The 16585-nt window shown below is 45.4% G+C and overlaps 2 protein-coding genes across 5 annotated transcripts in view; one reads left to right on the top strand and one right to left on the bottom strand.

Moving 5' to 3' along the window:
* The window catches only part of LMBRD2 (LMBR1 domain containing 2), a 46300-nt gene extending 43576 nt beyond the window's left edge, over positions 1 to 2724 (bottom strand). For all 4 annotated transcript variants that reach the window (XM_008692637.2, XM_008692639.2, XM_008692638.2 and 1 more), the window contains exon 1: positions 2368 to 2724. The gene's annotated coding sequence lies outside the window, so the exon portion shown is untranslated. The remainder of the gene's footprint in view (positions 1 to 2367) is intronic.
* A 124-nt stretch (positions 2725 to 2848) lies between these two features.
* The window catches only part of SKP2 (S-phase kinase associated protein 2), a 31300-nt gene continuing 17563 nt past the window's right edge, over positions 2849 to 16585 (top strand). Inside the window, exons 1-4 of the mRNA XM_008692636.2 lie at positions 2849 to 3082; positions 3560 to 3831; positions 13949 to 14060; positions 16329 to 16472. Of these exons, the coding sequence (XP_008690858.1) occupies positions 3039 to 3082; positions 3560 to 3831; positions 13949 to 14060; positions 16329 to 16472 (572 nt within the window). The 5' untranslated portion in view covers positions 2849 to 3038. The remainder of the gene's footprint in view (positions 3083 to 3559; positions 3832 to 13948; positions 14061 to 16328; positions 16473 to 16585) is intronic.

Here is a 16585-nt window from a genome sequence, read left to right as displayed (position 1 = left end):
AGAAAGAACCCTTCTGTTCTTGCTCCAATCTGTCCATCACAGACAGCATTAAACTACAGAGATCTAAAGATCTATTTTAAAAATAATGGAGGGAAAGGATCCTTTTAAAATTTGATTGGCAGAAAGAAACTTCTTGCTATATAATCAATCGTTCTTGGTCTTTTGTTCCCCTAAGCTAAATAACATTAAAAAAACCTAAAGAAATCTTTAAGATTTATTTCATGCTCCGATGGAACTAAGAAAAAAAGCACATCACTCTTCTATTTAAATACAATCTCTTTTGTTATATTTGATTTTCAAAAAGAACGCTAATATACTACTGAATATATACATAGCTTACAGTGAAATGTAGTTTCCAGTCCTTTTTGGCCCTTCCTGTGCCCTCATAATATTGACCATCTTGTCTATTTTACAATAAACATTTTCCCAATTTACAAAGTCACTTTGTATTCTATCTCAAGCTTCCAAAGAGTACTAACACTCTAGTGTCATTTGCAGAGATTTAAAAAAATTGTAATTTGTTCTAGATACTGATCTAGTAATTCTTGTTTTAGAAATTTAGTTACACCTCTCACTAAAATGGGACATGGGTGTGCTGAGCAAGATTAAATAAATAAAATTAACCAGGAAAAAAATAATCCATATCAGTAGCAATCACAATGTAATTCTTGGAAGAAACCAGACTGCAGTATCTATGTAGCTGATAATCTCATCTTTTCAATAGACACAATTCCTTATATCAAACAGACTCCCATGTACCAATTTAAGCTTTTATTTACTATATAAAGAGAACAGCCATGATTAGAATAATGCAGAAAAAAAAAAAGATTCCTATTGCAGCAAGCTACAGTATTTTTGTTACCAGGGCAGTTAGTAAAATATCTATTCTGGAATTTGAAGACTGATTTTCAAAGTTGACAGGCTTTCTTTGAAGTCCTATAGAGGACCTCCTGTCCACGAATTCAGCTATTTCAAGTCTTCTCAGAACTAAAAATGTTCCCTGGCTCCTAGGAAACCACCTGCTAAACCTACTACCAGAATATTTCTCATCTTTAAATTTAAAATAATCCCATTAGATATTCCTATCTATAAGATCTACGTTATATATCAAAACTTTGTTTATTCTCATGGTGGCGTTTTAAAGTATTTTTTCCTTGTTTCTTTCTCCTCCAGTAGTGTATACATTCCCTCTGTCTTACTGACTTTCTCGAAAGAGACTATAACTTTTTTTATATAAAATTATGTTTTCTAATGAGTCGCAATTTTAAAGGGAAGGATGTAGATTTCAAACGAAGGCAACTGTTTTCTCCTAGCCAAAGTAACATAAAGGTAACTTTATGTAAAAAATCAGAATATTGCCATTTAACAATATTTTCCATAACATCAGTTTAATGAATTGTGAACATTCAGCCTAGTATTTTCACCTAGTTTAAATCAACTTGGGAACATTTCCCTTCTTTACACCAATTTCACTTATTTTCAAGAGAAAAACTAAAGATTCGTGAACACCTTAATCAAGAAGTGGTCACTTTTCAAGCTCAGCACCAAGCCTGAAACAAGTACATACCCGGGCAAGAGAGGTTTAATTCCAGCATAAAGAGAATCATTTTTTAATGGTATGTCATACTACTTTTGAAGGTATGTCATACTGCATACTGAAGAAATACTCTAATATTTTTGTGATGACGCGGGTCTGCTTACTTCTGAACTTTATAAATCCTCTCCATTTTTATGAGGGTTGGAATTTACTCCCCTTCTCTATTCCACTGTTTTCCAGGGGTCACAGTTATGGTTCAGTGTGCACAATGGATTTCGCATGGTCATCCTACCTTAGAATATGGCACACTCCCTCCTCTAACCGCCTCCAAACTCTTGGCCCAGATAGGCTAAAGGCAGCTCGCTTTTAGACGGCGACGCAACCAGACGTGGCCGGCTGAACGCAAGCAACAGAACGGCTTCGCTGACGGCCCCTAGCGTTGCGCTATAAAGCCCTTTGCAAATATATAGTCACCTTATTTGTTCCCGGGCTAGCATTTATGAAATTCGTCAAGGCTGCAAGGGGATGCGCAGCTTTCCCACCGCGCACAGGAACCAGTGTATTCTCCCGCTCCCCTAAAATTAAACCACCGCCTCTCGTTCGAACTGCGCTTTAGTTTACAAAACGCTTTCACAAGCGTTATCTGACTAGACCCTCACGCCAAGCCTGTTGTCGAGATAAGACTCGAAGCCGTCGTGCCTATTTTACTGCTGAAGAAGGGATCCTGTGCACAAGACCCAGTGCTAAGGGTCACTCTCTCCCCGATGGAGGAAGCAGCTTCCCGGCGGACGGGAGAGCAAGTGTGACGCCCGCGGCCCCCATCCTCTCACCTGGCCGGCGGACCCTGTTACCGCCTCCTATCAGTGGCCGGGAACTTAGGCCCGCGGTGGCGGCTGCTCGGGGTCTCCGAGGTCCTCTCGATCTCCTCCTGCGCTCGGCCTCAGACCCCAGCCCCCAAAGTGCTTCAGGCTCTCCCCATCTGTCTCACCGTCCGATCTTGCCAGACAGCGTCTGGAAGGACCGTGAAACTCCGCGTCCTCCCCAATCGCCCAGGATCTGGGACGTAGGGTCCGAGACGACGGCGGTGACGATCACTTAAAGGCCTGCAGGCTCTGGGGTAAGGAAAACCCGTCCCCAGTCAAGCGGCTGACATTTCCCCAGCCAGCCCGAGCACCGCCCACTTCCGCTTCCCCGCCCACCCCGTGGGTAGCCCAGCCCCGCAGCCGCGGGGGGTTGTGGGTATCTCGAAGACGGGTAAAGTAGCAAGGAAGGAAGTGGCGGAGAGCGTCCTGAACTACGAGGCAGAGCAAAAACTACGGTTCCCGGCAGGCAGCGGGGTCGCAGACGGCAGCGGCGGCGGAGAGCGAGAAGAGCCCTGCGCGCGCGGCGAGGATGGAACGTTGCTAGAGTTCGCGGGTCTTGTTGCTGGGGGTCGGACCTGCACGCCGTGAGCAGCCGCGCGCCAAAGCGGGAATCCCGGAGGCGGGCAGTTCTACAATTAATGCACGCATTTAAAACTCCAGAACCTGTGGACGCCATGCACAGGTAACCCGACTGCAAAAGGGGCAAAGAGTGAATGAACCGTCTCAATTCTTCTAGGCCGCGCATACTGCTACTTGCTAATATTGTTACAAAGGCTGGAAAGTAAATAGTTGCTTAGCTCCTTCTTTGGGAAAGCGTGGATGGCTGGGTGGTTTAGTGCGGTGATCAGCGTGCGTTTTATTTGCCTTCCCTTATTGAACTTTCCTGCTGTTTTCCATCGCTCTGCCCTCCCGCTTGTCTGTTCCCTCCGCTTTAAGACATTCTTGAGGCCTTCTCCGTGGTCGTAAATCAAAAAGCCTTTTTGATTTTCGGTTATTTTCTCTTTCCTTCTTAGAAACTCGGCGCCGGCACTTAAAAGCGATTCTGTGAGACACTGAAAGTTCTCTGCATTGCATAACTTGCAGTTTCATTTAGGCCTATCTTTGAATTATTTACGGGCGTGTTTTTGAAAGAAACAGGGGCTGTTGTGCATTTTTGCAGGAAACACCTCCAGGAGATTCCCGACCAGAGTAGCAACGTTACCACCAGCTTCACGTGGGGATGGGATTCTAGCAAGACTTCTGAACTGTTGTCAGGCATGGGGGTCTCCGCCCTGGAGAAGGAGGAGGTGGACAGTGAGAATATCCCCCAGGAACTGCTCTCAAACCTGGCCCACCCTCAGAGCCCTCCCCGAAAACGGCTGAAAAGCAAGGGGAGTGACAAGGACTTTGTGATAGTACGCAGACCTAAGCTAAATCGAGACAACTTTCCAGGTAAGGCATGAGGATAAAACTGCCGGTCACATAAGAGGTGGATTGAAGTATTTTATTGGTAATCTTTGTTTAGCGATCTTTAGGATGGCACGCTTTTAAAATTGCCTACTTCTGAAGTCGTCTTTCAAAGAAATGGGACAGCTGGTCACTGAAATCTACAGGAATCTTGGTAGCTATATATTTTCAGGTGCACAATTGACTTTTAACCCATGTGAAATTTTAACCCAGGAGAAGACATTCCTGCCTCTTTTCTTTGAAGGGAATCTGCATGTTCAAAGGCCAGCTCAGTACCACTGATAAATGGGGATATAAGCAGTAATCTTGTAGGATTTTTTGTTTGTTTATATTCGGCTGCTCTATAGCCTTGATTGAGTTTGTTGCCATAATTGCTTTAATTATTTGTCAAAGGACTGCTAAAGTGAATGTTAAACTAAGTGTAGGGACTTATATCCCCAGGGACCTCCCAAGTGGGATTTTTCTGGTATTCTCTGCCTCCATTACTGCCGGCATTATCTGTTCAATCATCCAACCAGAAACCTGAGGGTCAGTCCCTTCCCACCATCCTCCAGCATCCAACCAATCATTGAATCTTTCCCTCTTGTCTCCTAGATGTTTTTCAGACTCTCATTATCTTTTGCCGGAATATTGGAATGGACTCATAATTCCAGTCTTATCCTCCACAGATCCACCCCCAGAGCTAGAGCGGACTGACTGAAATGTAGAACTCACCATATCATTTCCCTCTTTGATAGCTCCCCATCCCCAGGCTTCTCAAACAGGTCAATGAGGGCCTCTCAGAGTGAATCAGAACCCCAAGAGTACAAAAAGCCATAGGGTAAACACAGTGCAATGACTTGGGGTTATCAGTTTTTATTGCCAGTAAGTCATTTAAAACAATCCCGCAAATATTTGCTGAGCACATGCTGTGTGGGGGGGCTTTGTTTTAGGTGTTGGGGATAAGGCAGTGAACAAAACCTAAACATTCCTGCCCTCATGAAATTTCTGTTAGAGAGGATGCAATAAACATAATAAACATGGTATGTAGTATGTTAGAAGGTGATAAATACTGTGGCCAAAATCAAATATAGAACAAGCCAGGAGGGATTGGAAGTCCTAGGGTGGGAAGATGGATTGCAACTTTAAATAGGGTATTGAGGGAAGACCTCATGTAGACACGAGCTTTTTAAGCAAAGGCATAAAGGAAGTGTGAGGAATGTGCCATGCAAATATCTTGGAGCAGAGGGCTCCAAGCAGAGGACAGTCAATGTAAAAACCCTGGGGCAGAAGCATGTCATTTTTGCTTAAGGAAGAAGGAAGCCACATGGGGAATGAGCAAAGGGGAGAGTAGTGGGAGATAGAGCTAGAGGTGGTATTGAACAGAGTTGTGATGTAATCTTTTAAAAGGACACACTGATGTGTTGGGATTAAACTGTAGGGGGGTCAATTGTAGAAGCTTAGGGATTTGTTAAGAGCTGTGGGAGTGGCGATAAGTGCGCCCAGATTCTGGATGGATTCTGACGTTAGAGTTGACATAATTAGGAGGCTACTGAAACAGTCTGTAGAGGAGGTGATTAGAGCCTAAACAGGAATTGGGTGGGTGAAAGGGGAGAAGAAGAGACAGATTAAAGAAATAAAGATGAAGTCTTGCAGAGCCATGGTAAATAAGTATTTTCCTGAGTTCTCCCATCTGGCTTTCTTTAAAGAAGGGTTGGTTGCTTTGCTTTATTTAAAAAAAAAAAAAAAAAGTCTGTTGTTTTTGGGTGTCGACCCTTTCATTAGGAAAGAGAACCTACAGTTATGTTCTTGAAATCTATATTAGGGGAAGGGGTGAATTAATTAGGCAGTAAGGGATTGTGGTGAAGTCAGATCTGACTTTACATCCTAATTCTGCTGTTTACCAGCCTTGGGAAGTTATTTGCACTCTCTGTGCCTTTGTTTCTTTGTGAAATGGAATAATAATACCCACTTCAGAGGTTGGTGTGAAGAGAAAGTGAAAGAGTGCACATAAAGCTCTTAGCGTGCTGTGTGCACGCAACGTGCAGTAAGTAACCCCAGTTAATTAGGCATTTGGGAAGCCACTTCACTTTTGTCCTTAATCCTGTTAGTCTGAACTTGTTAGTGTAGAATTTTTTTTCTCAAAATTTAATGTTAATGTTATTTTTAATGTCTCGAGTGCAGCGCTAGCAATTTGGTGGTTGACCAACCAAATGAGGTGAAAGACACTTTCTGCTAAGATGAGCTGATGTTGATTAATTTGTCCAGTGCCGATTGCTTTTAAACGTTGACCATGATGCCTCTCTGTCCTTCCACAGTCATACCCAGAGAGAGATGTATAAATAAAAAGGTCATTTTTTTAAGCAAGGCACTACGGAAGATGAAGGGATGGTTGCTGGCTTGTAGGAAATTCCAAGTCAAGTCGAGGAGAAAAGACCATACGCTCTGAGACACACTCACAGCAAAAGATGGCGGCTAAAACACTAGCATCCGATGAGCAGTTCAGGTAGTTAGTGCTCTAGGAGGCCAGAGGCAGGCACCGCTTCGCAGAGAGGGAAGCTAATAGTATACATCGTATGCATGTGAAATTACACACAATATTGGTTGATTGGCGTGGAGTGTGAGAGATAGACTCACTGATGCAGGGTGAGGGACAGCTGGTGTAGAAGATTCCCAGTGGGCCTTCAGGAGCCTGGGCCTCCAGTTTATCCGGATCATCATTCCAGGGAGTTTCGTCTGCAGTTGTCAAGACAGGTGGCTAACAGCTCTGCCAGGATTAGGGTAGAAGAGGCCACACCTGCTTTATGTGGCAATCTGATGACCGTGGCCCTGGGCTGTGAGTTTTTCCTGGTTCTTCGCTCAGCAGTCTCCCTGCAGGCCCCATGCCACACTCACACGTATCTGGCGACTAATTCCTCCTCGTTGTTTTATTTGGAAAGATAAAACTGCGTGGCAAACCCGTATGAGGACAGGTCTGTGTGGCCCTCTGCGTGAGTGTATGGAAGGAGTTGGAAGTAAGTGGCCCAGTTAAGAAGTTAATAGGCACAAAAAGGACAACTTTATTCGTGGTCATTAAATGCCTGTCTTGGTCCCTTTTCTCCCCTCCCCCCAAACAAGAGGGCCATGAAAACACTGTTGAACTAATTTGCTGATTAGCTTTAACGTGGCTGTTAAACTGCTTGACATTCCAGACCCTGCAGTGGTTCTCAGAGTGGCGACTCTGAAGTTTCGTGTCTGCTGATATCCCCAAAGGAACTTGTTCAAAGTGCAAAATTCCTGAGATTCTGATCCAAGAAGTCCTGTCTTGAGCCTGAAAATCTGCTTTTTGATGTCCCCAGGCAAAAATTTTTCCTCCGATTTTTTTTTTTTAACCAGTAATAAATATATTTTACGTTGCAATCCTGGGTGTGTGCCTGAAACAGAAATTTCACAAAACTATATTTCCCCTTACTAAGATATTTCCTATTCTGTTCCATTCCATTCTTTCCAAACAGTGCTGCTCAAACTAAATTGATTTCATGACTCACCAATGAATCTTAGCCCGCAGCTCCCAAAGCTTAACTCTGTAAGAGCCATATTTATGGGGCCCTTTGAGGCATCTTTCCTTTGGCCTGTAGCTTCCTTTCATTTATTAATTCAGCAAGTATTTATTGAGCATTCTAGAGATTAGGAATACAGCAGTGACCATAACAGATAAAAGACCTGGCTCTCAGATCTCATATGGGGCATGTATATTATACCTTATTCTCTAAATCTCAATTTCCATGGTTTCTCCACTGCTGTTCCCACATTTCAGGGTTGAGCAAGTCTCTTACAGAAAGAGAGGGTTGGACTGAAGGGGTCGTTGAGGACCCTATTTTTGTTTTGCTGTGTTTTGCCCACTTAGCCAAAACAAAAACCAAAAGTGCCAAGTTCATATGGTCTAGCGTTTTTATGATTTATGGGCAGAGAAAGGAAAACTCATCCCAGCATGGCAGCACGTGTGTGGTTTCCCAGAAAGGAAGCATAGGTTGTTAATACTTCAAACATGCTAGCACAAGCAAACATAAAGTGAGCCCCTGCCCTTAAACATAAAAAAAAAAAAAAAAGCAAAAACCCCAGTAAGTGTGAGCACCAGTGCCTGCGTATTTTTCAAGTATAATTTGTTTATCCATGTTTAAGGAGAGGAGCAGTTTTAAGAGTCAAAGATTTGTTTATGATTAAGATTTGGCATTTTAACTTGAATCTGAATGTAGGTGATATTCCAAGAAATAAATAAGCCCAGTAAGATGAGTAACCTAACTCGAGGTCTCATGCATAGAAAACTCTTCCCTAAGCAGCTCTCCCCAGAGGATTTGAGGCATGGGCAGCAGGGAGGTTACAGACGTGGACAGCTGGGTTTGCACGTGAGGGAGAAGTAGAAATGAGCATGGCCAAGGATGATGATCAACAAGTTTGTGAATCTGGCCAGTGTTCATCCCATTCGTGGCTCTGAAGTATGTTTAACTGCCTTCATGTAGTTGAAGACCAGCTGCTGTGGGCTTGAATAATTGTTTCCTTTACTGCGTGGGGCTGGTGTGCAGCCTTGGGGGGTTTAGAAGAGGCAAGTGGAAGAAAGACCTGCTCTGGACTTCTCCATCCGCTCGTGCAAATAGACCAGACAGCAGAGTCGTCAGGAATCCAGGAAACAGATGGTTGATGTTTTGAGAATTCAATATGGCAAGTAAAATTAGATTAAGCATATCACAAGCCTGGATCCCAGCCACTGGAGCTGGAGGACAGACTTCTGCTCCATCTGCTTGGACAGCAGCCAGTCTCAGGCTTCAGCACTCCAGCCAGGGGCCCTGCAGTCAGTGTCCTCCGGTCAGACTGAGGGAGCCCTGGGCACTTGCCTGCCAGCTGAGGCTGTGTATTTTCTCGGCCGTTGTTCCTTCCCTTTGGAAGTCCACTTGATAGCTCTCAGCATCTTTGTTTTTACTCCCTCTTCCTGCCAGCCCCTCCTCGCCCTGATTGAGTTCTTTTTCCATAGCAAGTCAGGTATAATTTCTAACCTTCCCTAGTCTTGTAGAACATCAAGAACTCAGGACAGGGGAGAGTGGAGAATGTTAGAGCATTCTGTGGTCGAAAGGGCATCATTTGGAGTGGGACATAGGGTTGAATTCCCACCCTGCCCCTTGTTGTGTGACCTTGTCCCTTTTGTCACAGTTGCATCTTCTTCTGAAGTCCCTCCCCCCATCTCAAAGACAACTCATGTACTGACCCGGGGACATTACCTTTGTACGCTGGCATTTGCTCTCCACCCTCCTTGTCTGGACCCCAGCGGTGCTGTGTCATTCCTTCGCAGGTACAGCGCCCTCCGCTACCTGGCCAGCCTCCAGACATCCACCTCTTGGGTCTGCACCTGCACCGCAGGGCGTGGGCTTCTGGCGTGCTCAGAGCAGCCCCCGCTTTGCCTCCTGGCTCTGCCGCCTAATAGTTGGTATCGCCTTGGCGAGGTTATTTAACTCTGCCGAGACCAGTTTCCTCGTGGGTAAAAGGACATACACTAAATACACGGGGTTGCCGCGTTTAGAGTCCGTGTGTGTGAATAAATGCTTGAGGCGTTTTTAGGGCTTCAGTAAATGGCAGTTTTTAAATGTTTGGTTATGTATTTGTTGATTAGTTTGTCTCCAGGTGAGGCTGTTGGGCAGGGACTGGGGCTTACTCCCAGCTCCCAGCACTGGTGCATTTATTAGGCACCCAGGAATGCTTGTTGAAGTGAGCCGTAGGCTCATTTTACAGATGAGGAGACTAACTGGTCTTAAGAGGCAGCGGCAGCAGTCTTGCCTGACTCTAGAATAAAGCTGGCATTCTTCTTTTGGGCGTCAGTCATTCCTTTGTGAAATATCAGCTGAGCACTGTGATATTCATTGCCAGGCCCTCTCCTAGGTACTGGGTGTGTAGTAGTTACTTGGTTAGCAAAGGTTAACCAGTCACACAAATACAAAATTAGCACGTTGGCAAATATCATGAAGGGAAAGTAAAAGGTATAATGCATCTAGCAAAGATTTATTGGTTGCCTGTTGGGGGAGGGGGGTATAGTGCTGTGTGCTGGGTATGCCAGTCTGGGCCTGGGGGCTGCGGTGGTGTCCTGGGAATGCTCCTCTGAGAGGGTGACATTTAAGCTGAGCTCTGAAGGATGAATGGGTAGGAGTTGGACAGAGGATGCAAGGCCCTCCTCCTTCTAGCATTCTTGTGGTGGTGTCTTCGGTGCCTGGCTTCAGTGTCCTCTGCAAACCTCTGCCTTCCTTGCTGTGACTCAGTTTCCTTCTAGCCTTTTCATTGGCTCATATTGTTTCAGTTGTTTCTAATTTCTTATGTGTCCCAATAAAATAAGCACTATGTTCATTAATTTATGTCTCCCACCCCACCCTTCACAACAAGTCTCCCTAATTTCCTTTCCCACCGTCTTTAGTGGATGTGTGGCGCCCCGTCCATAGCCCCTTGGAGCTCAGCACTCCTTTATATGCCAAGGCTTTCTCCTACATGCAGATGTGCCTTCTTGACACCTCTCTGGGCAGGCCTATGGGGAGGTAACATGCCTTCCCCGCCCCCTGAATCCCCCACCCAGGGACTGACAGGCCTTGTTGGATTAATACCCCAGCTGACTTGAACTCCACTTGGCTGTGGCCATAACCTGCTCATTAACACACCCCGAACCGGCTTCCTTCCCTTCCATATCTCTTCACTTTCCAGTGCTCCCTGGGGTTACTTACCAAATCAACTACTTGAATTCAGGTCCTCCGGATCTGCTTCTGGGGATCCCAAACTTAGAATGCTGTTTGGGGCTCTTGGTAAATCACACCATGGAGCCCTTGTCCAAACCCTATTAAAACCTGGTGTGTTTCCAAGCAGCTGAAAATTCTAAGCAACATTGGAAAGAAAAGGTCCTCACAGAAGGCAAAGGCGTGGATTTAATGGAGCAGGAGAGAGAGTCAAGAAGGAGAAAGGAAGTTTGACTCTGCTGCTTGATCTCATCCCTTACACTATTTAGTCTTCACAAGGAATGATTTTGCAGAATAAATTCCTTTATTCCCATTCCTGCAGATGAGGAGACCAAGCCCGAGGGATTAAGTAACTTGCCCAAGCATCACAGACTTGGGCACTACAGGTGCATTCCCTTTCGAAGCCGTGCTGCTTCCCGAAGTTCTCACGCTCGGGGAGGCCAAGCACCTGGTGTCCCGATGGGCCGACGGGTCATAGTGCAGCCTCAACATTCTAGATGCAGAATAACTAAGTGTGTCATCTTTTGCCAAATCAACTGCTAGAATCGGATCTGCACGGGCAAGAGGCAGCAGAGGTCAGGGAGTTAAGAATTAATGGAAGGAAATTTTAAGAAAAGCCTGTCTATCAACTTTGTTGCAATTTGGGAGGCAGAGTAGGAGCCCTGTTTGAGAAACTCCGTCCTCTGTCCATGCTGAGCTTGGAGGAGCCTTGTGGGGGTGACGGAGGGCTGCCGCCGCACTGAAAAGCTGCAGGGTCCTCTCCAGCTGCCTGCCCAGGTCGTGGTCCAGGGTCAGCAGGCATGATCTACCTTCATCTGTTTACCCCTAGTTTCAGGGCTGCAGTGATACATTTTGTCCTCTCGAGCGGTGGGGGTGCGTAGGCATTCATTGAGCAACTACATAGCTCCTCATTTTTCAATAGAGGCCACTTCCTCCAGGAAGGCTTCCCTGATCACTGCTCTACCACCACACACTGCACAGCACAGCACCGTGAACCCTGTTGCAGCCCATTATGATGCTTGACTGAAATTTCCCATTTGTGTCTCAGACTCTGAGCCGGCCATCCTTTATTCGTCTTTGTAGAACAGACACCTGCATATGCTACGTGTTCCGTAAATGTATGTGTGGACAAATGTATCAGACATTGTGCTAGTTCCTAGAAATACAAAGATTGTTTTTTTTTAAAAAATCATTTTTTTCTTCTCAAGAACTCAGGGCCCAGCAGGGGCTAAACAGGTGAGTAAGTAAATAATAAAATTGTGGTTAAAAAAAAAGTGACTTGTTCTTGGTGATGTCATGGGAAGCCTTCCATAGGCATCGGGGCTTTAATAGCAACTTGATTTTAAATGAATAGCAGTCGGGGGCGGCACAGTGTGTACAGGGCTATTGAGATGTGGCACAGAACGACTCATTCTAAGAATTACAAGTAGGTCCAAATGGCTGGAATATACTTCTGCATAATGAACCTAGAAAAATGAGCGGGGCCCTGACATGAAAGCTTTGAATTTCAGGCTACATATTTAGGGGGCACCACTGAAAGTTTCTAATTGAGGGAAGAGCATGATTGTTTTAGAAAGATTGCCCAAGAGTACCACCCAGAGGCAGCAAATGCTACGGTTATCACCCTCCTCAAGGCTGTTCTCCGTCGAGTTTTCCACAGAGCCTGGCACGGTGCACCTGTGCAGCGAATACTGACACCTTTTAGATGGGGAGGGACGGTGGGTTCGTACTCAGGGTTTTCCAGAGATGCTGAACAAGTAGGAGACGTAGGGAGATTCATTATAAGGAATTGGCCCACACAGTTATGGAAGCTGAAAAGTCCCAAGGTTTGCAGTCCACAGGCCTGGGAACCAGGAGAGCAGATAGTTAAGTTCTAGTCCGGCTCAAAGGCAGGGAGAAAGCCCGTTCTCCCTTCCATCAGCGTTTTGTTCTCATCAGCCTTGGATTGGATGAGACCCACTCGCATTGGGGAAGGGAATCTGCATTTCTCAGTCGATGGACTCAAATGTTCATCTTACGTGGGTACCCCTCACGGACACACCCAGAATAGTGTTGAACTAAACCTCTGGGCACCCCTTGACCCAGTCAAGTTGACACATAAAGTGAAGCATCCCGGAGGGGAGAGGATAGCACTAGGCTTGGTGTACAGGAGTGATTGGGGCGGAGGGAGCCTGGGAACTCCAAGCACTCGGCCGCTTTGGTGCATGCTCATTTCCTTCTTGACCATCGTCCTGTTGTCCTGATCTTGTTGGTTATTCTGTATGTTCATACATAAGAATTCTATTTAGAAACTGCTTTTATAAGACAAAACTGATCTTAATGTATCTACCTTTTTTCCCCTCCAGTTTTTTATTTTTAACAGCAGCCCAAGCAGTCCTTTTAGAACTTTCTATGCTCAGAACCCTCTAGTGGTTCCTGCATGACCTGGCCCCTCTCACTTCTCTACCTCATCCTTTATCACCCCCTTCCTTGCTCTTCTTCCACACTGGCCTAGCTGTTCCTCAAAACAGACATGCTGTTCCCTGAATCTAGAACACACCCTGGGTACTCACAGGGCTGCTCCCTCACTTTGTTCAAGCCTTTGCTCGGTGAGCACTGTCTCCGTAAGGCCTTCCTTGACTGCTTTGTTGAGATTTTTGAACACTGGCCCCTGTACTTCCTATCCTCTCCTTTACCCTGCTTAATTTTTCTGCATAGCAATAATCCAATTTTTACATATCATGTAATTTACTTGTTTTTTTATGTGTGATTATTTCCTCCCACCAGAATGTAAGCTTCATTTCCTGCTCTCTCCCCAACACCGAAAATGCTTCCTGTTACCCTGGAAAATGCTTCCTGTTACCCTGTTACCGTAGTAAGTGGAGAGGTGCATGAAAGCGCCCTCTGGGTATTACACTTATAGGCAAATTGACTTCTGAGTGCTTTCTGTAAGTCTGAAAGGAGGAGGAAACTTCATTTGCCTTTTAGATAAGGTCACTACTCAATAAATCCACCACCAAATCCACTTCTGAGAGAAACAAGGCATTTCTTAGCGACCACAGTCATCATACCTTAGACGTTGTATGCTGTCTGAGGGGCTGGGGACTTGGTCTGTACCACGATTAACATGGTCCTTGCCTAAGGTTCGCCATCAGGAGCTGAAGGCAGAAACAATACTGGTTTTGTCTTTTCTGCTTTGCTGAGAAAGTGTAGTGCTTACTGCTGGGTACAGAGACCATGAGTGAAGAGAAAAACCATTGTGGAATGAGTAATTCGATTTGTGTTAAATTCCCCTTTTAAGTTCTATATTGTGTATCCTTAACGAGCATGAAAAGACTCAGTAGACTTGATTGGGTAAAAGAATGGTGATGAGAAAACACATTTTTTTCCCTCCCTTAAAGGTGTTTCATGGGACTCACTTCCAGATGAGCTGCTCTTAGGAATCTTTTCCTGTCTGTGCCTCCCTGAACTCCTGAAGGTCTCTAGTGTTTGTAAGAGGTGGTATCACCTAGCGTAAGTATTTTTCACCCCTCTTGGTATACGCGTGGGAGAAGGGGAGGGTTATTTATTCGTTTGGGCCTAGTGAAACCAAAAACTAAGGAAAATGTAGTAGCACAAACGCATTTTTATTAATAATTAGCGTCTCTCTTTCACAGTGGAAGGGAGGCGTCTCCTGGAGGTGTAAACTTACCCACCTCAGAAAACTTCTTTCTGTATTCACGCTGCCTCTGCACCAGGCGACGCACTAGGAGAGAAGGAGGCTATGGGGGGCTGCATGAAGGCCTGGCCACTCCCCACACTGGGGGGGCCGGGCGGTGAGTGCAGTGGGAGAGCAGTATTAGACCTCATTGTGAACCCCGTCTCTGCCACTCAACACTCTGTGACCTGGGGACGTACTTGACACTTGTGAGCCTCAGTCCCCCCCATATATACAATGGAGAGCAGAGTACGTTCCAGACAGGGCGGTGGTGAGGATGAAACCTGAAGATTGGCTCGTGGAAGCGTGCGGCACGTGGCCGTCGGTTTGGGGGCACACCTGCGGGTTTGCACCGTGAGCTGCACGTGGAAAGTCTCGGTGCGCTGGAAGCAGTAACAGGCCAGAAGGGGTGGGGTGGGGGGGAGGCTTTGTTTCTGAGTTGGAACTTTTTTCCACTTGTCATCTTCAGCCAAACACTAGCCATCCTTTGCGCTTGGAGGCCATTTGTGTCTCGTCTCCCTGCACGTATCCAGGGCTCTCACTGAGATGGCAAGAGCCCCTTCCCCTCCATTCAGGGCTGCGTGGGCAGTAAGACACCGCAGGCAGTTCCAGGAGTGGGCTCCAGGCTTAGAAGACCCCAGGGGGTCAGGGGGCGCACCCGGAATGCTGCAGCGAGTGGTGGTGGAGTTGCACTGATCCCTCTCCAAGTGACCCCCTAGTGGTTTTCTTTTTCAGCCAGCTATCCTTCATGCAGAGTCTATTAATCCCCACCTCAGTTGTCCTACAAGTAGGAGCCGGCATCTATGAAGCACTGCCTTCTTGGTAACAGAGGTCACGTAACACCCTGACAATTGCTTTACACAGAATTATTTTAGAGCCCAACCAGTGGTCTGCTTATTTTAAGCCGTATTAAAAAATACAATTCTAGTAGGCATTTAAAATGTTCCCTTCTGTGCTTGATCTTGTGTTTTCTTCTTTTTGTTCAGTTGATCTGTGGCTGTTAAAGCTCCCTCATTGTACTGTTCAGTACATTTTGGTACTTCATTTTTGCTTTAGAAACACTATCCAAAATCTAAGTAATATTTTTCCTTTCACATTAGTTCATACATATACATACATTTCTGTGCACGCATATACGGTTTTTTTTAAGCGTAAAGGGTATTGTAAAACACCTTAACTCCTTTGTACGGTTCCTTATTCCTAGTAGATATTTGATAGTCATATCTCTTTAATAAAGTGCAGTTGAGCCTTAAACAGCATTTTAGGGGGCTAGGGGGCCTGACCCCCTCCCCCCCGCCCAGTCAAAAATCCTCATAGGACTTTTAACTCCCCCAGAAACTTCACTAGTAGATTACTGTTGACTGGAAGCCTTACCCATAGCATGAACAGTCAATTAACACATACTTGTAAGTTACATGTATTATATATTCTTATTTTTACAATAAAGGAAACTAGAGGGAAGAAAATGGTATTAAGAAAATCATAAGGAAGAAAAAATACACTTACAGTACTGGAAGAAATCTGCATATAAGTGAAGCTGCTCAGTTCAAGCCCGTCTGCAAAGATCAGCTGAAGCGCTAACTTGCCTGCTTTTGTATTTCCATGTTACTTAGGGTCATTGTGGGAACTCGTGGGTGCTTTACAAAAACAGCAAGTGGGATCACTGAGGCCCTTCTGAACCTACCTGCCTATTCAGTAATCAGTTAAATGATTGGAGCAATCATTTTTAAAATTACCAGATTGTATTGAACACTAAAATTTTATTCTGTGGTTTCGGATCATTACATTGGTAATAATAGCATTGAACCATCTGAAGGAAATACATACAAATGTGTGTGTGTGTGTGTGTGTGTGTGTGTGTGTGTAGCTGAAGGTGGAAGCTTATCCGTGATATGAGCAAGAAATATTCAATTGTGTCTTAAAAAATACCATAGCTAGTTGTATCGTCAGCTCAAAACCAGAGCTTCCTTTAGAATCTGCTTCAAGGCGATTTAGGGGCCAAAGCTTCCTTGTTGAGTAGCAGTGGTGGGGCCCTCCAGTATCCAGTGCCCCCAACTTACTAAGGAACCCCCCCCCTTTTCCAGGTTTGACGAGTCTCTGTGGCAGACGTTAGACCTCACAGGTAGAAACCTGCACCCAGATGTGATTGGTCGGTTGCTGTCTCGAGGGGTGGTTGCCTTCCGCTGCCCACGATCATTTATGGATCAACCATTGGTTGAACATTTCAGGTAAAGAAAGAAAAATCCCCAGAAGAGGCTGTAAGTCTTAAGGTGGAAACAGATCAAAACCCTTTTTTATTTTCTTTTCTGTAGCCAGCCTTACGGCCTGTGACAAGTCTGTG

Source organism: Ursus maritimus, unplaced genomic scaffold (genome assembly GCF_017311325.1).
Source record: "Ursus maritimus isolate PB19 unplaced genomic scaffold, ASM1731132v1 scaffold_15, whole genome shotgun sequence".
Taxonomy (NCBI): domain Eukaryota; kingdom Metazoa; phylum Chordata; class Mammalia; order Carnivora; family Ursidae; genus Ursus; species Ursus maritimus.
Note: the sequence above shows the minus strand (reverse complement) of the source record. Positions and strands in the feature narration are given on the sequence as shown.